This window comes from Puma concolor, chromosome B2 (assembly GCF_028749965.1).
Source record: "Puma concolor isolate L17-30 chromosome B2, mPumCon1.1.hap2, whole genome shotgun sequence".
NCBI lineage: Eukaryota > Metazoa > Chordata > Mammalia > Carnivora > Felidae > Puma > Puma concolor.
The window spans coordinates 139,246,854-139,268,450 of NC_141671.1; the positions used below are offsets into that span (position 1 = coordinate 139,246,854).

General features: G+C 40.3%; 1 protein-coding gene across 18 annotated transcripts in view; it reads right to left on the reverse strand.

Annotated features, from left to right (window-relative positions):
- Positions 1 to 21,597, reverse strand: part of SYNE1 (spectrin repeat containing nuclear envelope protein 1) — a 480,528-nt gene that overhangs the window by 241,303 nt on the left and 217,628 nt on the right. For all 18 annotated transcript variants that reach the window (XR_015251658.1, XM_086708164.1, XM_086708163.1 and 15 more), the window contains 10 exons: positions 18,522 to 18,623; positions 15,993 to 16,196; positions 14,762 to 14,969; positions 13,829 to 13,941; positions 10,988 to 11,193; positions 9,909 to 10,064; positions 6,497 to 6,788; positions 5,317 to 5,489; positions 2,654 to 2,963; positions 1,288 to 1,452 (listed from right to left, as the gene is read on the reverse strand). Coding sequence is in view for 17 of the 18 variants with exons in the window: in XM_086708164.1 (XP_086564290.1) it covers positions 1,288 to 1,452; positions 2,654 to 2,963; positions 5,317 to 5,489; positions 6,497 to 6,788; positions 9,909 to 10,064; positions 10,988 to 11,193; positions 13,829 to 13,941; positions 14,762 to 14,969; positions 15,993 to 16,196; positions 18,522 to 18,623 (1,929 nt within the window). In the remaining variant the exon portion in view is untranslated. The remainder of the gene's footprint in view (positions 1 to 1,287; positions 1,453 to 2,653; positions 2,964 to 5,316; positions 5,490 to 6,496; positions 6,789 to 9,908; positions 10,065 to 10,987; positions 11,194 to 13,828; positions 13,942 to 14,761; positions 14,970 to 15,992; positions 16,197 to 18,521; positions 18,624 to 21,597) is intronic.

Here is a 21,597-nt window from a genome sequence, read left to right on the forward strand (position 1 = left end):
TCCTTTTAAACCTACATGGTCACTGTAAGATTTAAATCATACTTTCTAAGCACTTAAAAATAAATTCTCAGGGCGCCTGGGTGGCTCAGTTTGTTAAGCGTCCGACTTCGGCTCAGGTCATGATCTCTCAGTTTGTGAGTTTGAGCCCCACATCAGGCTCTGTGCTGACAGCTCGGAGCCTGGAGCCTGCTTCAGATTCTGTGTCTCCCCCTCTTGCTGCTCCTCCCCTGCTTGTGCTCTCTCTCTCTCTCTTTCTCAAAAATAAAAAATACACATTAAAAATAAATGAATAAATAAATAAATAAATAAATTGTCAAAATGTAGTTATTATTGTTGTCATCAACTATTATTTTTAGGACTTTTATATTCTGATGTTCAGGGATCAGAACACAATGTGAATCTTAAATTCCTACAATAATTACACTATTTATTCCCAACATTTCTTCATCCACAAGTAAACCATTTAGGGTTTCATCATTGCTTAATTTAAAAAAAAAATTAATGTTCATTTATATTTGAGAGACAGAGAGAGACACAGCACGAGTGGGGGAGGGGCAGAGAGAGACAGACATAGAATCCGAAGCAGCCTCCAGGTTCTGAGCTGTCAGCACAGAGCCTGACGTGGGGCTCGAACCCATGAACCATGAGATCATGACCTGAGTTGAAGATGGTTGCCCAACTGACTGAGCCACCCAGCTGCCCCTATCATTGCTTAATTTTTAGATTAAAATCTATTTTTTCCATGGGGGGGCAATTACTGCAATTAAATATTCAAATAACTAGAAATACACTTGTCCAGCTCCCTTGTAAGGGAATAAACTAGGTGAGACTTTTAATGTTCTTTAAAGCACTGCCTTCCATTATGTTGTTGTACCGTTGGCTAGAAAAGCAGATGAAAACATCTAGGATGACATTTCCAAGTTATTATTCAAATTCATTTAACTAAGTTATGTTATAAGCTTTTTTATCACTGTGCTAGAAAATAGTATTTGGTTCCATCAGCCCTCCAAGCTGGCTTATATTTCATAGTCTCCCATGAGCAAATTTGCATATGGAAGTATACACAGACAATGTTCCATTTCTGCTCACAAGTGTAAAGTGTCTTGAATTCCTTTTATCCTTTTTGCTTCTGTTTATAATTTGTGAGGTGCAAGGTAATAAACATCAACAAATAGAAAATAGGACACATTTTAACTAACAATCTCACCCATAGAACCTTCATCATAGGGATGGCATACTCAAGAACCAATGAAACAATGAAGTTATAATATCTGTGCGCTTTCTGACCTTAATTTTAGACAATTTCTTCTGGGTGGCTGATGAATCTCCCGACATATCTGACCACCGGTGAAGTTCTTCCTTCGCTGAATGGAGCCAATCCGTGAATTCCTGGACTGCATCTAAATACATGAGATGGTCTTTCACAATCTCTTCCACTTTCCTCATTTTCTCCTAGTGCACAAAGAAAAGGATACTTTAACACTGGGCGTTTTTTGAGAATATGAAGTCAGACAAAAGAACAGGTGTCTTAACGATTTCATTCCCATTATTGAACTTTCTGTTTAATATCTTAGAATGAAGACATCAAATCTTAATTCGACTGAAAGACTTTAAGGAAGCAACCATTTTCCTTTAAATTTACTTTTGGTTAGAACAAAAATCTATGCGGAATGAACGTTCACTAACATCCCTCGCTACTAACCCATTTAATAATTATTATAACTATTATTTAGGCAACAATACAGTATATTATTGGTGTGTTATTAGAGTCTTATTACAGTGTAATTACTGTGGACAGTATTCTGCTCAGCACTTTAAATGTATCTGCTCATTTAGTCCTCTCAACATTCCTGTCATACAGATACTCTTATCACTATATTGTAGGAAAGAGCACTTAACAAAGGTCACAGAGGTTAAGTAACATGCCCAAAGTCACACATCCAAAAGAGGGTCAAAGGCAGAGTTCAAATTTAGGTCTTTTTGACCTCAGAGTCATAGAGCTTAACCATTATCAACCATTAGCAAAATAAAAATTAAGATAAACTAACACACATGTTAAAAATTGTAGTGTTAATAATACAAAGAGAATTCCCCAAAGGAAAACGAAGAAAGGAAAAAAAAAATCTTTCCCTAATTTTCTTTAACATTGTCACAAACACACAAAAGAAATTCATGGGGGAAAGTAAAGAATCAGAGAGAACTGAAAACAATCTTGATTTTACATAAAGGAGCCTATATCTGGAGAATAAGAATAGGAAAAGGCAGTTTATACTACAATGAGAAATGCACAACATACGTTGTACACGACTGAAATCTAGGAGGCAAACAGACTCGCATTTAATACAACAGATACAAATGGCCAACAACAGAAGAAGAACTGCAAATACTGACATTTGAGGCTCAATCTTAACAAAGAAAACAAATGGACTAATATCCCAAGTGGAGAACGGTGAAAAACAAAGAATAAAAATAATCCCAAGACTGCAGAAAGAGAAGGATTCACGGGGATCCATAGGTGAGTAATGATCTTTATGTAATAACCGTTCACTAAATATACAAATAGTTTTAGGGCAGCCAGATCCCCTGTAATTCAACCTGGAGTATATTCTTTACCTGAACCCTTGGAGTTTTTTCTCCAATGTAAAATACTAACCTTGGAAACAGTGATTATATCATTAAACTGTGTTTTCAGTTCCTCTTGAGCTGTTTCCTTGAAAGATTCATCCTCAGTCTTCTGGTAGAGCTCCCTGGATTTCGAGGTGAGACGGTGCAGCGTTCCGGCATGATCTTCTGCCTCGGACACGATGGACTGGAAGTGGTCCAGGAGGGAAAACTTCTCCTTCAGACCTGGCTGTGGTTGTAGGGGATGCTCCACTTTTTGATCTACGAATTCCATCCACTGCTCCAACTGGTTTTTCCACTCTAGATAGTCGTTCCATTTGCTAATCACAGACTCCAAAGTGCTAGAATTAATGTCACACATCACAAAAATAAGTTATCTTGACATGCCTACTGAAAACTTAGTAGGAGGGCATTGCATCCATGTAAGCTGTTTTACTGAAGGCTATTCTGTGATGAAAACACTGCTTCTCTGACCCACAATAGTTTCCTCAAATGAAAAGAGATCTACGTTGAATTTGAAGTAAGATGTTACAGTCATACAGGCATCTAGATTTGTCTTCCGAATGCGAATGGACCTAAGTAAGCAAAGTTATGTATTTTGTTGTTAAAACATCAGTACTGGGGCACCAATTAAATTTTATTTAATATATACCAATTCTTAATTTTCTTGGACCCAGTTTACCTTATTAAAAATCAGTTGATAACTATTTCTTGACTAGAATTCAAAATTTAAGGTATTCTTTCTAAGTACATAATATTATTAGATTGATTTTCATTCAAAAATGGACAGTGCTTAGTGCTCCTGAGTTGAATGTGTAAAGGACAAAAGGGCTTAATATATTTATAAGAAACATAGTCATATAAGTCATATAAGTAATAGTCAAGTAAATAGCTCTCCAGACTGTCAAATAAAAGGCTCTCCAGACTGGCATTTTTTAAAAACAGATTTAAAAAATCTGTTAATGCCATTATTTAGCTTTACAAACTACTCTAAACTCATCTTAGTGACCATTCCAAGCATCCCTTGCATATTAGCCTATGATCCTGGAGTTCTATGGTAGAGTTCTGTGGAGTTCTGTATCCTGGAGTTCTGTGGTAAATGTACTTCCAGCATCCCCTCAAATTGCTCCTTTTGCACCAATAGAAACCTCAACATAGGTACTTTGAAGTGCTATCCTTTCCTTAAAGAATTTTCTAGAAAGTCCAAATCAATCTCATCTCTCCAGAAGCACCCCCAGGCCCTGCCTTATCCTACAAGCCCACAGTGTCTTAGTAACACAACCTGAGTTGGAGCGTTTTAGAATGCATCCCACCCTATCCTCTGAGCACTTAAAGAGCAAAAACTACTTTGTTTCCTTTCGTTATTTTAGCTCATAATTGGAGCACTGCTACTGCTTAATATGTGGTTGTCAAATTTAATTTCTTACTCAAAAAAAGCAGAATCAAGGATTTGAATCTGCTTCTTGTATTTAACATTTTATTCCAACATCCAAAAAACATTCACCCACATTCATATTCTCTTTTATGGAGCCAGCCTATTGCCAAGCACTGGGAGGTTTGGTTCACGCTCCAGCAGTCCTCATTCTAGAATAATAGAACCAGAGGATCTGATTTCTTTCTTTGTGGACCATTATAAGTTATTCCTGAGATTCAAAGTCCTGCTGGCCTTGGGAGTCACCACCTATGCTCTGTATTTAAAGAAAACAAAACAAAACAAAGTCTCTAAAATGTAGTTATAACCATGGTTCACCGTTTGCATTGGTGTGGATAACTGCAGTGTTGTGTTGTGTTATGTTTTGTTTTGTGATGAGCTTTAATCTTTTATTCATCTGTTTCCTTCGCTATTCATTTATTTATTATTAAGCACACACTTCCCCCGCGACCTAAAAGTATATACAGCTTTCAGAATATGCCTGCTGGAATGTAATTTAGTAGAATTCTGACTGAAGGTCATTGGTCCCACCAGCCAGCCAGATGATCTGCAGATACGTGGAAAAGAAAGGAAGGTGGCACTCTCCACTCATAAATTTAACTGCAACAACACCAGGCGTAACAATCAGTATCTTCTCTGCTTGCTCCTCATCCATTGCTGTCTTCTCTACGGAATCCCAGGTGGGAGGATCCTTGGGTGTGGGAGAACGTCCCCACGCACCGCAGGACATAAGCTCTCCTGGCCTTAGTCACTAAACGCCAGGGATGCGCCCATCACTGGGACAATCTAAAAGCCTACACACATTTCCACAGCCCCATTGTGGGTGACATTACTTCTGATTAAGAAAAAGATAAACACTTAAGCTGAACAGTTGCTAACAAATTAATTCCCTGTATGTTCCTCTAAAAAGGGAAACATTATTAAAGTTATTAAAGACCATACACCCTTGCTTTGATGAATTGAAAGGAGGGATCTTACTGAGCCCACGTTGTGTGCAAGATTCCATGAGAGATACTATGGGAGATGTAAATATTACACACACACACACACACACACACACACACACGCACAGAACAAGCAAACAAACAAAATTGTCTTTGTCATTACAGAAACTATAATCTAGGCAAAGAGAAGTATGCATATAACTAGCTAAAATAATATGCTTCGTAACTCTACCACAGGATACTCTCAGCATTGTTCCATCATTTACTAAGCCACGAGGTTTTATTTAGGAAAATAAACACTAAAAATAGGCTCTGTACCTCTGAGCACGGACGGAGGAGCTCATGATATCAGCCCACACATCTTTAAGGTTCTGTAGCTGAGTCTGGATCACCTTTTGACCTTGTTTGTTGCTACTTCTCAAGGCCTGTTCCCCTTTGCCAATGGCCATATTCAACTTAACTTCTCCTTCCCCTTTCAACAGGAGAATGTCCTATGAAGGAACAGTGAATTCCTGTCAGTAGGAATATTAGAACCTTCTCATATTTTGAAAAACAGTTATGTTTCCCATGAGAAACCTTACTCACTTTAAAATGAAAACACAACAAGAAACCCTGGACCCTAGTGCAAAATGATGCTTTATTTAATTTTTTTTCATGTTTATTTATTTTTGAGACAGAGACAGAGCACGAGTGGGGGGAGGGGGCAGAGAGAGAGAGGGAGACACAAAATTGGAAGCAGGCTCCAGACTCTGAGTTGTCAGCACAGAGCCCGACACGGGGCTCAAACTCACGAACCGCAAGATCATGACCTGAGCCAAAGTCGGACGCTCAACCCACTGAGCCACCCAGGCGCCCCAGATATTTAATTATTTAAACATCAGATATCAGGAGTCTTGGAGTCAAGGATTAACTCCAATTTAAATTCTTGGAAAACTCTGGACCACTAACCTAGAAGTGTACATTTACTGAATGTTAGTTTCAAAGTAAAAAGAAATTATTTTAAAAATAAAGACACACTTGTCAGAAACCTAACAGCCCCCTCCCATACTGCCTGGCTAACTCCCATCTTTCAAGGTCCCCTTCATTTGACTGCAGGCTGGGTTGGTGGACACACTTGTTTGCTTTGGTCATGGCCCCTGTCTCCATGGGCTACTGCAGGTAACTATTTACGGGTTAGTCTCTCCCACTAGACTGTGAACTGGAAAGGAAGCACGAATCTTTGTCTCCATTTCCCCAATGACTTGCATAGTGCTTGGAGTAGAGTCAGCATCCCATAACATCTGCTGAATACTTACTAAATGAAATCAAAAATTATTTTGAAGCTATTGAAGGGGCAGTGTGATCCCTCCGTATCCCTTTCTCCAATTTCTCTGTTTTGCCCACATGATCTTCACTGAGAGGCTCACGGAACAATTAGGACAATTAGCTCAGATATTTGTGAATCTAAGCAAATTGGTCTTTAGAAGTTGTCTGTGTCTGGCAGCTGTTCTCCGCTTACCTGTATTTGTAACAGCCGCTTTTCCAAGGTGTCTTTGCTTGCAACAGTGCTTTCCGCACAGGCCAGTCTGTCTTGAATGTCCTTCACCCAGGACCACATACTCTGCACAGCTTCCTCCAGGGCTTCGTGCTCCTGCAGGGCCAGCTGGCAGCTCCGGAGTTTCTCTTTGGTCGTTCTGAGTAAGTTCTGGTAGTTGGTGAGGAGCTGGGAGCACAGGCGTCCTTCTTTTCCAGCCCCGTGACCCTCTTCGCTGAGAAGCTGCCCTCTCTGGGAAAGCTTATCCAGAGACTCTCTAAAAAAAACAGAAAAAAAAAAAAAAAAAGTTGAATTCTGACATTCGGGAGTACAACAGATAGTCAATCCTGGAGAAGTAGCCAGACAAGAGCTCACGGCTAACATGCCTTTAAAAGGAAGATGCTGGGGACCTTCACAGGGCTGGCTACCTGCATCCCTATGGTTTTTCTGAATGCACTCAATATACATCCGGGGATTTCAATCCATCTATGCTGTGCATAGATCCCGCCCTATATTTTAAGGAATCCACATCAGAAAATGGCCCAGGACTGCCTTTCCAGCCTCATCTCTAACATTTCTCTGTTCTGACTTCATGCTCTACTCCCGAGTTGTCCCCAGACCCTCTGCTTTTTGGTGCATACACGAGGATTCCTGTTTGTGAAAACCCTTCTACTCTCCTCTGCTTCCTTCCTAGTCGGCCTTTCAAATGCCAGCGCAGGCATCACCTCCACAGGCAGCATCGCACTGACCCCAGGGAGGGAGGAGAGTACAGGTCTCCTCGTCCCTATCCATTCTGTCTCTGTCCCTTTCTATGACCTCATGCACCCTCTCTGCCTCAGTCCTCAGGCTTTCACCCTGCAGAAGCCAGGGTTATTGCATTGATCCCATATCCCCAGGACCCAGTGCAAAAGATAATGTGCAAAAAACCAGTTTCTTTCAAAGGGCCATTATATGAGTGCTGATGGGTTTCCTTGTTGTATCCTGGGTACTTGGCTCATCTCAGTTTGGATTTATGTTAATTATGTCAAGGGAAAGTGTAGTCTTAGTGGGAGGGTTGGCTTTACCTTGTTCTACAGAGTTCTGAATTCTGATCAGTATGTCTATCAAAAATTTTCCAGGATACCAAAAGGGAGAGTGCAGATGTGTGAACACAAACTCTTGTGAGTACTGAGAAAAGAATACAAACTTTATCTCCTACAAGGTCTGTCATTTTTTTTCTGAGCATCCTGTGGCCCTCTGTGATATATGATTTGTACAACATTATATCTACTCTAAATTACATTTCTTATAATCTGGTAAGACAAGAAGTTGGCTTAAGCAACAAAGTGAGTTAAATAATTCAAGACGACGGATATCACTTGTTGCTAAAAGAATTCCTTAATGGATGATAGAAGTTCAATAAATCTCAAATCTGGGGCACTTTGAAAAAAAAAAAAGGCATCCCCTCCAGATAGTTGAGTGTGATATTATGATGAAAACAATCCAGAGGACGGGGAGGGTCAAGTGGCCAGCAAGGGAGAAGTCAGGTGACCCAGCTGGAGAACCTGGGGGGGGGGGGGGAGGGGGGAGGCAGACTATATTAGGATTGTCCGGAGAAGTAGCCAGTTACAAAGAGCCTGGGGGCAAACACACTTAAGGATTCTTAGCCTCTGGTCCTGGAACACCAGAGAATACCAGCTCAAGAAGAATATGTAAAGTCATTTTAACAGTTTGGAAGAAAGAGAGAAGTAGGTGTGGCCATGTTACATTGTATCTACAGAGGGGTCAAGATTTAAAAAGCAAATAAAGTGCAGTGTAATTTTCAGAAAGCCATATAGTTAGAATGATACTGTTCTTCTATTAAATCAGCAAATATTTTCTTTTTTTTTTTCTAGTACTATACCAGCCATTGGGACTATAACAATGATAACGACCTAAAGGTCCCTGACCTTGAGGAACTCACTATTGGGGGTTGGCGCGTATAGATTCAATGAAGAATTTACTCCGTGGTAAAGGCTCCAGAGACCAAAGGGCTCACAGGGACCAAAGCATTCCAGGAAAATTTTATAATAGTCATCAAACTAGCACACCAATAGCAGCTGTCACTATGGGTTATGTCTGTGTATTTGTTTGCATGTTTGTTTTTTAGGCAAGTTTGACCAAAAAGAAGACTCAGCAGAAAGAAGGAATGAATATGATTGGAATTAGACATTTTTTACTGAATTGATCACTGTTGCTGATTTGTCTGATTAAGCAGGCTGGATGTTAGCCTCTGCTGCTTCACAGATGAGTACATCTGCTCATTAAGAGGATAGTTAAGAGGTTTGAGTCAACCATTTGCAACTACGTGGATAGAACTAGAGGGTATTATGCTAAGCGAAATTAGTCAGAGAAAGACAAATATCATATGACTTCACTCGTATGAGGGTTTTAAGGGACAAAACAGATGAACATAAGGGAAGGGAAGTGATAGAAAAACAGGGAGGGGGACAAAACATAAAAGACTCTTAAATATGGAGAACAGAGGGTTGCTGGAGGGGTTGTGGGAGGGGGGGATGGGCTAAATGGGAAAGGGGCGTTAAGGAATCTACTCCTGAAATCACTGTTGCACTATATGCTAACTAATTTGGATGTAAATTAAAAACATAAATTAAATTTTAAAAAAGGAAAAAAAAAAGAACCTTGGGGTCAACCTGCACTCCAAGTACCAACAAAGCAACTTAACATGCCAGGGTGGATGGTGAATTCAGTGAGCAAAACCCTGAAGCTGGTGAAGTCAAAAGCACAGGCCAGAGAACTTTGCCTGGGAAAGGAGCCAGAAATGTTTGCTCAGCCAAGAGACGACGGAGAGACAAATACCGCAATGGAGAAGAGGAACCTCCAGGACAGTCGGACTTAATGGCCATAGCTTTTGCATTACTAAGAATGTTACGAGGATGGGTACAGATTGGAAATAAAACTGGCTGCTCAAGTATGTGAAGAATGTATGGAAACTGGGGTCTAAAGCATTGTTTTTATAAATGAAAAGTACCCTTTATTATATGACCTGCTATCCTTATCATAACCTCTAAAAACAAAGTATGGTACTACTAGCAGCAAAATGCTGAAAGGCAAAATCAAGAAATACAGGAAGTGAGTGGCCTGTCCAATTTATTGAGCAAAGGGAGGTGGACCTGGGATGCAGATACCCCCTCACCTCTATCCCTGTGCTCTCTCCGGAATACCACTTTGCCATAGAGAACACCACACAATCATCTGTATCCTAGACATTTAGGGATAGAAACAGATACAACCACCATCACCAACCAACCAATCGACCAAGCAACCAACCAATGAACAACCAAAGCAAAGAGCCAACCAACCAGAGAAGTAACAGCTTGTTAGTACAGCAAGGACCTATTCCATTTCTGCACCATACCTCACAGCCAATAGTTCTCCCAGAAACATTTCAACTTTATGGACTTCATTCTTCTTCTCAGGAATGTGCTGTTTACTCTCTCCAAAGTTTTCCGTACTTAACCTTTCATCCATTTCGTGGATCCATAAGTTCAGTTTTCTGTGCTGATCCTCAAAGCTACAGAAAAGAAAATACTTTGTAGAAATCCTTCTGTACTCATTATAATAAATAAATTCAAATAGCGGAGGTCACAATGTTGATGGCAATTAAAATCTCATGAATTTTCAGGTATGGAAGAAAACTCAACAACACACCCATCCAAATAATCATTTATTTCAGTAACAAAATGACAAATAGTGGACACATGTCTTGAGATCTAAGCAGAGTCACCCCATCTTGTCAAATTGATTTCCTGGTAATCAGTTGGTAATTATTAGCAAGATTACATTCCTATGTCAATATGCACTTAACTTTGTGTCTTACTACTGGGGACTCCAATGGATTGAGTAGGGCAGTGGAAGCCCTGGGACAAGAAGGGAAAGTTATCTCTGTGTATCTTATGATGATTTAAATATGATCCAAGAGCACAAGGGCTCTAAGTTTTGAAAAGAATGTAGGTTCTCTAAGAAACCTGGCAAGAGTGAAGCAATTTACTCTGTGACTAGAAAGGCGTTTTGATGATACTGACATTCTTTTCCCCCTAGGTTTTTTTTCTTCTAATTTTATATTCACCTCTGTTGACATTGCTTCCCGATTGGAATCTTGATTCATAGGAATCTGACAGGTGTTGTGTTTTTTTTTTTTTTTTTTTTTTTTTTTGCCGTCACTCCAACCCAACAGAGGTGGACACAAAGAAAAGACTTGGATAATCTAAAACCTGGTTGCCAAAGCTAATATTTTGCGTTAACCAAATAGACAAAAAATACATGCATTTATGCATAATTCCTTAATTTTTCTGTATAGAAAATAAAGCCAAACAAAACGATCAGAGTCCAAGCAATTAATTACTGTTCTAGTGTGAACCTGTATTTAAGGTTTCTCAAAGTCTTTGGAAACATATTCTGTGTGTGATGAAATATACACTTATCAAAACAACCTACCTCCCAAGTTCTAAAGCACAGTCTTGAAGAGCCTGCTTGTCTTTAAGACATTGTTTCAGAAATGCTTGAAATTCTTCATTAGCCTTTGTAATTTGCTCCTGAATGCTACTGACAATTTGTTTAGACAAATGTGCATACAAAATTTGTCCTTCTTGAGTCACAGCATCAAGCTTGCTCTGCCCATCACTGATTGAGTCCAAAATGTTCTGTTTCAAGAAATAAAGGTAATACAATATATTTTGCTATTATTCAGAGACCCCGGAGCATGGGAGCAATGACTGCAATTCTTAGTTCAGATAGCAGAGCAAGAGAAGAAAAACAGAGCCCAGAACCCAGAGTCAGAAAGTCTTTAATAAGGCTGGAGTGAGATCTTTATCAGGGAAATATAAATCAAAACCACACTGAGATATCACCTCATGCCAGTCAGAGTGGCTAAAATGAACAAATCAGGAGACTATAGATGCAGGAGAGGATGTGGAGAAACGGGAAGCCTCTTGCACTGTTGGTGGGAATGCAAACTGGTGCAGCCACTCTGGAAAACAGTGTGGAGGTTCCTCAAAAAATTAAAAATAGATCTACCCTATGACCCAGCAACAGCACTGCTAGGAATTTACCCAAGGGATACAGGAGTGCTGATGCATAGGGGCACTTATACCCCAATGTTTATAGCAGCACTTTCAACAATAGCCAAACTATGGAAAGAGCCTAAATGTCCATCAACTGATGAATGGATAAAGGAATTGTGGTTTATACACACAATGGAATACTACTTGGCAATGAGAAAGAATGAAATATGGCCTTTTGTAGCAACGTGGATGGAACTGGAAAGTGTTATGCTAAGTGAAATAAATCACACAGAGAAAGACAGATACCATATGTTTCCACTCTTATGGGAACCCTGAGAAACTTAACAGAAGACCATGGGGGAGGGGAAGGGGAAAAAAAAAAAGAGGTTAGAGTGGAAGAGAGCCAAAGCATAAGAGACTCTTAAAAACTGAGAACAAACTGAGGGTTGATGGGGGGTGGGGGAGAGGGGAAAGTGGGTGATGGGCATTGAGTGGGGCACCTGTTGGGATGAGCACTGGGTGTTGTATGGAAACCAATTTGACAAGAAATTTCACATTAAAAAAAAAAAAAAAAAAAAAAGGCCAGAGTGAGAATGTACAACTAGATAGAATCAAGGCTCATAATCAAGGATGGTGCCAGCCAGTCACTGGAACCACTGAGGACTAAACTGTGGACAATGCCATGCTGTAAAGGAGGCCGTTCTCATCAAGGTCTCGCTCTCAGCCTCTCCGCGTTCTCATTGTCCCGGCCCAGCCCAGGCTGTACTTCTTCATGTGTTCTAGTGTGATGTCCTCTAACTGGTAGACTACCTGCACCCCTCCCCCTCTTCTGATCTGCACACAAAGTCCTCCCTGCGGGTCCCCTCTCTTCTTGGTATGCACCTCCGCTTGAGAGATCATATGCATGAGCGTGGCTTCAGCAGAGCAGAAGAACACAGCAGAAATGCTGAGCCAGCCCTGCTTCTCCCCCGTGCTCCTGGGTGGCATTTGCGATGGCCACTCAGACGTTTCTTCGTGGTGTTCCACTGCATCTCAAGCTTAAAGGAGACAATTCCACATTTAAATTTACCACGCCTCCTGGAAAGCCAACTTCCTTTACTATAATGATCTTCCTACTCTGACTTCTCATAAATTATCTACGTAACTGTCCTCACCAATGAGGCCACAGAATTCTCATGTTCCTCATTAATTTAAAAAATATTGTTTTTAATTTAAAAAAACGTATGTCTATACATTTTTGAGAGAGAGAGAGAGAGAGAGAAAGAGCAGAGCATGAGCGCTAGAATGGCATAGAGTGGGAGACACAGAATCCGAAACAGGCTCCAGGCTCCAAGCTGTCAGCACAGAGCCCGACGCGGGGCTCGAACCCACAAACCATGAAATCATGACCTAAGCCGAAGTCAGATGCTTCACTGACAGAGCCACTCAGGTGTCCCCCTCACCAAAAAATGTATTTTTAAATGATACTTAACTGATACTTGCTTTGCTCATATCAGCCATTTAAAAAACTTGTCGAAAACTCAATTTGAGTCAGTCACTTCTGAACTCTACCACACAATAGCTTTCTCCTTCCTGAATTCATATATTTTTCGTAGTCAGTAAAACCTGTAAAACCTATAATACCTATTGCTTTGAGTTTGTCCTAGATCAAAATTCAGACTGTAGGTTACTGAAAAACACAAGCCATGTCTTCATTTTAAAACTCCTCCAATAGGGGTGCCTGAGTGGCTCAGTCAGTTAAGTGTCTGACTCTTGCTTTCAGCTCAGGTCATGATCTCACAGTTGGTGAGTTTGAGCCCCATGCCGGGTTTCATGCTGACAGTGCAGAGCCTGCTTGGGATGCTCTCTCTCTCTCTCTCTCTCTCTCTCTCTCTCTCTGCCCCTCACCTGCTCATGCTCATGTGTGCGTGCTCTCTCTCTCTCTCTCTCTCTCAAAAATAAACTTAAAAATAAATAAATAAAACTCCTCCACATAGTGATATGGTGTAGATAAAATTACTTATATTTTTACTGCTATAAAAATTAAAACTAGGTTTAGTTTTGAATGACTTCCAAAGAATAGTCAATAGGCTAAAAGAGAGAAAAATGGGATCAAAAATTCTGTAGCTCTGATTTATTTTCTCAACTTTTCATATTGTCTATCTCTTTATGACTCAAGAAATCTAATTCTGTTAAAGAAGAAGAAAAGTTCAGAAGATCTGGGGAAAGAGATGATTTAGGTCTGACCTGAAGGCACGTGAGTACAGTTTAGAGAAGAAGAAAAAGGCTTTCATACCTGGAGATCATGGAGCTTTGCCTCTAGAACCTTGCTGTCGCCAGTTCTATCTGATGATTTTTTCGCCGCTGCCTTTATTCCAGAAAACCACTCTTGGAATTCCTGCATAGACTCTTTTGAAAGTAATGAAAATGAGAAATACATCCAAAACACTGAATGAGCTTCGTGGATTACCATAATGAATTAACGCTGGCCTTCAGCTCATTGCATCTTGCTTTAGAGAATATTCCAGAAAGAAAATAATAATCATGTAGAATATACTATAGCATGGTCCATAACTATGACTGTTCATGGCAGAATCGAGAAATTGCCTCAGAGAAAAGACAGAAAAGAAATTTGCATTCCTAAGATATCCGATTTCCCATTCTTTCTTTCTTTTGGTAAATGAAGATAAATAATTGTCTGAATATGTAAGAGAGCAAAGGGACAAAGGCTCTAGGGGTGTTGAAGCCATTTTTATGGCAAAGGAAGGAACCGTGTCCTCTCTCCACCCAGCTGACTTAGAGCCATTTCACATCTTCATCAATGCAAAGACACAGCTGGGTGGGAAGCTGAGTCAGGGACCTCTGACCGGCAATTTCCCGAATTACATGGCTACCACTGTTTCATGGCCCAATATCCAAGTTTACTGTGTTACTTCGTCATAGCAGTGGAAGTAATTTTCCACCCAAATGAGCTATATGTAGAAAATCCAGATGAATTTCAGAATCCTGAAAATGGTGGATCCCTACTTTCTTGAGGAGGAAGAGGAAGAATTATGGCTACAGCCCAAGCACAACACTTTCACTGCTCAAATCTGGACATACAAATGAATTTAAAATGATATTCTGCTGGAAAGCTTTTTCCAACTATTGCTGGCAGTTTCTAGGCAGCATTTGGTTTGGATTCTTTCTTATAAACAAACTACTCATGCAAAGGCTTGTCAGAGCTCACCATTGAAGTGCTTCTCCAGAAAATCCTGAAGGCTGGCCTGTGTTTTGGAGCACAACTGGCTCACAGCTTCGTGGTTCTTTATCAGCCCAGTCATAGCACTGCCCAAGCTCTCCAGGTCAATGGAATGGTACTTGCGGCACAAGCTATTGAGATTTTCTTGGGTGGAGCTGATGTTGCTTTGCTGACTTTGAAGTTCCTTTTGTATTTCCTACAGAATAAACAAATGCCATGAAGGATATTCATCACATTCAAGGGAAATATTCCATCTATTCCACTATGGTACTTTTTTTGGGAAACTGATGCTGTTGAAATACACTCAGTAACGTATGCATTTTTGTGGGATTTTTTTTCCAGTATTTGTAATAGATCTGTGTTGACTCAGAATTTTGCCCAGTTCTCTTTGGGAACAAGTGCAAACAGCGGTTGAGAGGTCGTAGCATTTGGATTATGGTCTAGGATTCCAAGCAAATTGAATAGGTTCTTAGGGATTCCAGCCCATGATCTTGGGTTTAGTCAGTTGATTAGAAACTATTAATGGAGTCACCCCCTAAGTTCACATTCTTCAGTGGACTACTAGGGCTTTGTTTTAGGCTCACAGGCCACAGGAAAAGCACCAGTAGTTAATTTTAAAACACATCTCTTTAGTCTTAAGTACAGTAAGAAAATATGTTCAAGAGAACAGATCACATATGTGAAACAGTCAATTCAACTCACAAGCTTTACAGACAGTTGATCAGTAATATTATCTCTATGGACAGATGACATGGAAGTAGAATGTTCTCTCGACTGTTGGTTTTTTGTTTTTGTTGTTTTTGTTTCTTTTTAATATATCCTTCTCTAGATAAAAGCAGTCATACTGACCAACAAAAATAATTAAGTAATGAAAAACTACTCTGCATTGAAATTTGAAAAATTCATGGAAATTTGAACAGGTCTTCTACAGGCTCTACTCTTTTACTAAAGAAACATATTGGCAAGCATAGCTTATGAGCAGGCCCTACAGTAAGTAAAGCATGCTTTCTGCTTTTAGATGATTCATCTTCAATTTCCTACTACCTGCATTCATTTCTCTACCTGCTAACTTACTTTGCCGTATCCAATGAGTTAGTCGGCCTGATGTTAATATAGGTAACTGAGAGCAGAGTCTTTATTTTTATTCCAGTCACCACAAAATAGGAGAACCAATATGACCATTGGAAGTATAAATGCTTCATGATAGGTTATTACCTACCTTTACTTTTTTCAGTCCTTCCCATGTCTCCGTCTGAGCACAGTTCATCAATGCTTCTTCTACTTTTGTGAGCCAGCTTGTTATATCATTGATAAATTTCTCCACCTGTGTACTCTGAGTGGTGAACTCTTTCAAGGTTCCTTTTGCTTCTTCGGTAATTTCTTTGGCATGCTCCAGTTTCTGCCGTAAGTCTGCTTCTATAAACTAAACATAAAGTAGGATTTCATTAAAATCTGTGGCGACCAGGACACTCATTGGGTAGCAATTCTGTTCGTGTGCAGCTTAACTGTCAAAAACACATCAACCTAACCATGGAGGCTAATTCAACTTTTCTAAGAAGGGAAACCAGTGGGTGCAAGGGGTCAAACAAGTTAAGTGATGGGACAATGGAAACAGTACGTATTTACAGTTGACAGTGGATGTTAAAGTGGCAGTTTTGACAGAGGGCCCAAGGAAAACGGAAGGTCACGTTTCAAAAGCAGAGCTAAACCTACACAGGGTTACCAAGTTTGTGACTAAAACCCGGTTCTGAATTCTTCTCCAGAAACACTCACACTTGTATGTCCTGATGTAACCACGACTCTGAACAAACACCACTTCAGAATTTTATCATAAAGCAATTTTGTTTTTGTCTCCCACTTGAAAGCATTCAGCGAAGCTAGTTCTCTTCTCCCGAAGGACTTATTTCAGGAGGGCCCCTGACTCCTGTGGTCCTACAGATCATAAAAGGACTTATAATCATGATAAATTGCAAAATGCTTTCAATTCCACAACGAAAACATCGAGGCCCATTTCATAATCCAAACTGAACTTGAAGTTAGAGCTTTTAGCTTATCCCTACCCTAGATCTGCTACAAATAGGAAGCCCATCTGAAGAAAGGTGTCAAGTGCCTCTTTTTCTATTTCCCCATTTTCTCTAGCTTCTGACCCTGCAGGTGCAGGCAAGCAGGAGGTGGGGGAAGGGCTCTGAAAGTTTTGACAACTATTGTGAGCTGGCATCTGTGCTCCTAGGCCAGGTGACATTTAGCATTCTCTCCTGTCACAGGCCTTCCTCTGTGGGGTTTTCTGAGACTCCCCTCAGTGCTGGGACCTCCCACTGACCTTGCCTAGATACAAGCAATGCACTCTTCTCTGGCTCTTTCTCCTTCCACAGCCTGCGGGCATCTCTTTATCTTGCTGCTGAGGCCTCTTCCTCCCTAGAAAGCCTTCCCAGATAACCTGAGATATGCAAGCACTGATGCTTGGTCCTTTCCTTTCCTCTGATAATTCACTTCCGGGCCAGAGGTCACACTCTGGCATTTACACAACAGATGATTCTGAGATGCAGGCCACTCAAAATAATCACTTCTCCTTTGGCAAACACATCAGCAGTCGGCTAGCCTCTCTCTCACCCTTAAGGTCTCTCGGAGGAATTAGATAGTAGACCTGGCATCCACCAACTGCAGGGGCACATGTCATGCTCTCTAGATGACACCACTGAAACTCTTCCCTTTATTTTAAGGTAAGGAACAGGTGTCCCGATCCCTCTTCCTTGAGGTGGGGGGTGATGGTGAGAAAGCAGAGGACAACGGTAGCTCTCTCCCAAGGCCCTGCCTCCATCTTAACTCTGCAAAAGTCCACCTGATGCCCATTTATATCCTTGACACAGGCAACACGCATAAGCACTCCTTTTCACTTTTCTATTAGCACCCTTTCCCTCTTGTTGCCTCAGGTGAAACTTCTAACATTCTGGTACATGTAGATCATCCACCCTTGATGCTAAGTGATGGACACGCAGTCTCAGGTCAGAGCGTAAGTATAGTCAAGCATGACAGACGGGTTAGCAAGAGGCAGTAAGTAAAGGACAAAGGCCCAACAGGAAGAAGGAAAATGTAGAGGAAATCCCTGAGGGCAGAGACAAATGCTTAGGTTAAAGTAAGGCAGCGGAACACTTAGCCTGGAGCCTGTGGTGCTGGCTGCCGAGAGACTCCCCCCCCCCCCCCCCCATGTTACTTGTTCCTACAGCTCCCTCGCTGAAGTAGCTCAGACTTCCTGGTCGACCCGGCCTGCCTCGTGCTCCCTGTGGATCTGTGCCGAACGCAGAGCCCTGAAATGAAGTTTGCGATGGCAATGTCTCCTAACCCAACGACTGGGTAACTGAATTAGAAGCATATCCACATTCATAAATGTGGTTTCTGCTCCTGTCCAGACGTAAGATGGCCCATGAGGCAAGCTGGATGATACTACTCCTAAAATTTAGTAAGGAAAAGGGTGCTAATCACTTCCAACACAAATATATTATGTATATCAGACATGTGTTATTAATACTAGCACAAGGAATTCTAAAGATGTTAATGTTTTAACCCCCATATATGGTAAGGGCCGTGTGTTTTCTTGGAATTATGATGATAATGAGAATATATATATTGTATATATATGACATATAAAATTTATTTATTGTTATTGTATTACATATCGATTATATTATAGATTATATTTGAGGTTGAGTCTAGTATACGGTAGTTATTACAAACCTGACTGAATACTTACCTGAAGGTCTGGTGGTGTTTCTGGATTTTTAGTTAATTCTTTAAGATCATTAACTTTGCAATGAAGTTCTTCCAATCTCAACGCTTTGTTTTTAACTTCAGACTGAGAAAATAAAAGACAAAGACGAAAAGCATAACTCGTCCAAACGTTGACATATTACATTCAGCATTTAATAATTTCAAGAGTTAACTCTGACGTGATGTCCTAACTTCAAGCCAGGGTTAAAAAAAAAAAAAAATCTCTGTTTCATTTTCTGAGTCTATCATTATTTACGAATGTGAAAAAATGCCATCATTAACTTTCTCTTCCAGTGTGAGGGAGTATGCAGAACTTTCTCCCCATCCCCTTTCACTGGAAAAAAAAAAAAGCTCCTGGAAAAAATTAAACACTAACTAAAACGTCTTGAGTCACTGGGGATTTTCAATAACTGTCATTTATTCATTAGCGTTAATATCACTGGCTACCACGGCAGAGAAATTCCTTTGAGGAAGGATCTCAAAGCACATACACATTGGGAGTGCCTAAGTAACTGTGAACTATATGTAATACATAAGAAACATTCAAATAAAATTTTAAAATGTTTTTTTAAATAAAAGCCTTTTTTTATATTTTGCCTTTTTATTTTTAATTTATTTGCACCCACACTAACACACACAAAAAAAAGAAAAAAAATGGGTCAAGAATCATTACTGAACAAATTAGATGCTTGTAAACGTAACTATTTATTTGGAGCCACAAAGGAACTTTTGATAAAGGATCCCTCTCAACTTCAATATGATGTTTTTGTGTTCGGGGGACACTAACAAACTTTCAGTCCAGAAAGTAATTTACTTACCCAGAAAGCAATCTGCTTACCCAGTAAGACATGATGAACTAATTGTCAGGCCCACTGGCTTCCTCCAGGAGCAGGCTGAACAATTAAAAGATCACACCTAGTCACTTACTCACTTTCTCTCCTGAATTGCAGCAGCAACTCACTATGAGGCACTGGGCTGAGCCCACTTGACTGATTGTATTCGTTGCCATACCACACAGCCAATCACATAAAAACCCACTTCTGTGAGTGACTGAAGCCGGACACGCTGAACGTGGGGCTGATGTCCACTGGCTTCCTGGATCCCAGAGGTCAGTAGTAGGAGTGTACTGTGTGCCAGTTACATAATTGGCTCCCCAAAAGAAGAAGACCCCGACTTGCAAAATTTACCCCCATTTTGAGCTACAACACGATGTCACCGCACGTGGGGTTGGAACATCCTACCACATGTCCCCCAAGCAGGTATAATAGGGACCCATAACTCAAGAGCCTAGATAAGAGTTGCGTGTAGAACAGAAATTAAGAGTTATAAGTTTTAAGGGGCGCCTGGGTGGCGCAGTCGGTTAAGCGTCCGACTTCAGCCAGGTCACGATCTCGCGGTCCGTGAGTTCGAGCCCCGCGTCAGGCTCTGGGCTGATGGCTCGGAGCCTGGAGCCTGTTTCCAATTCTGTGTCTCCCTCTCTCTCTGCCCCTCCCCTGTTCATGCTCTGTCTCTCTCTGTCCCAAAAATAAATAAACGTTGAAAAAAAAAATTAAAAAAAAAAAAAAAAAAAAAAAAAAAAGAGTTATAAGTTTTAAGTATTTACTAGCTTCATTTTAATATACGTATTTATATTAAATTTATATATTATATAAATGTATATATTATATACATTTATATAACAAATTTAATATATATTCTATTAACTGTAAATTTATCTACAATTTAATTTTCCGTGATGGTTGTGTTTAACCCTGGCTTGCGAAATTCTTTAAATTTTGATAATTTTTTTAAGAGCTGGTACAAGCCCTCTTCAGGCATACACTACTGTTTGAGCCGTAATGTTCATTTAACGTCAAAGGTAACATCTTAAGAGACTGTAGTATCCCTCTCCTGACTGCACTTGAAGTTGGGCTGATTTCCTCTACTTCTGTTTGCCCTTAGAAATAGGTGTTTGATTTAAGACTCTCCAGAAAGCTCTTTGCGTCAAGGCTAGATAGCCTAGGTATACAGTTGATTCACCTACATTTTTTCAGACTGCAGTCATTCATCATCTATCTGTCATGTTCCATCGGTGTGCCAGGCACAGTACCAACACCCAGGCATGCAATGGTGAATACCAGTCTGCCCTCATGGGGAGGAGTTGGCTATATGTTTTATGAAACAAGTTATCTTTTGTCACTATTTCCTCTGACCTTGCTTCATTGTTCATCCCTGCCTAATTACTACTGCACATTTCACATACATACTGTTATGTAAATAATGTAAATGCCATGAGGATAGGGGCTTTGTCTGTTTTACTGTTTATTCTCAGTGTCTAAAAGAGTGCCTGACATGCTTGTTAAGAATCTGGGGACACCTGGGTGGCTCCGTCAGTTGAGCATCAGACTTCGGCTCAGGTCATGATCTTGCAATTTGTGAGTTCGAGCCCCGCGTCGGGCTGTGTGCTGGCAGCTCGGAGCCTAGAGCCTGCTTTGGATTCTGTAACTCCCTCTCTCTCTCTCTGCCCCTCCCCTGCTTGTAGTCTGTCTCTCTCTCTCAAAAATAAACATTAAGAAAAAAAAAAAAGAATTTGATGAGTGAATAAGTAAATGAATGCAAGAATGGAAGTAAAAAGTTTAAAATAAATTGGTGACTAGAGCTTTTTAAAAGGCCACTTTCTGGGGACGCTTGTCACACTCCCGTCTCCAGTTTTCTTCCGTTTCTAGAGGGGAAGTAGAAGAACCCAGCATCTACGGTAAGTGTTCAGCACATGGTAAGTACTCAGTAAACATCTTGTTTGAATGAAAAAAAAAATCTAAATATGATTAAATTATAAACGCCTTCAATTTGGTTTTCCAGTAGGAAGGTGCCATAGTCTGAAATGAACGGAAAAATGGGAAAAAACATAGATTTTATGGGCTTTTACTTCTCTACCAATATTTTAAGTTTAGAGGCCCAACTAAGAAGTGATTAAAAAAAAGAAAAAAAAAGTCTTATCCGTTGCCTAGTCAAGTCTCTAGTAAATAGCAAAAGATAGTTACGACTTTTGTAACATTCATATGCGTCTCTGAAAGAAAGGA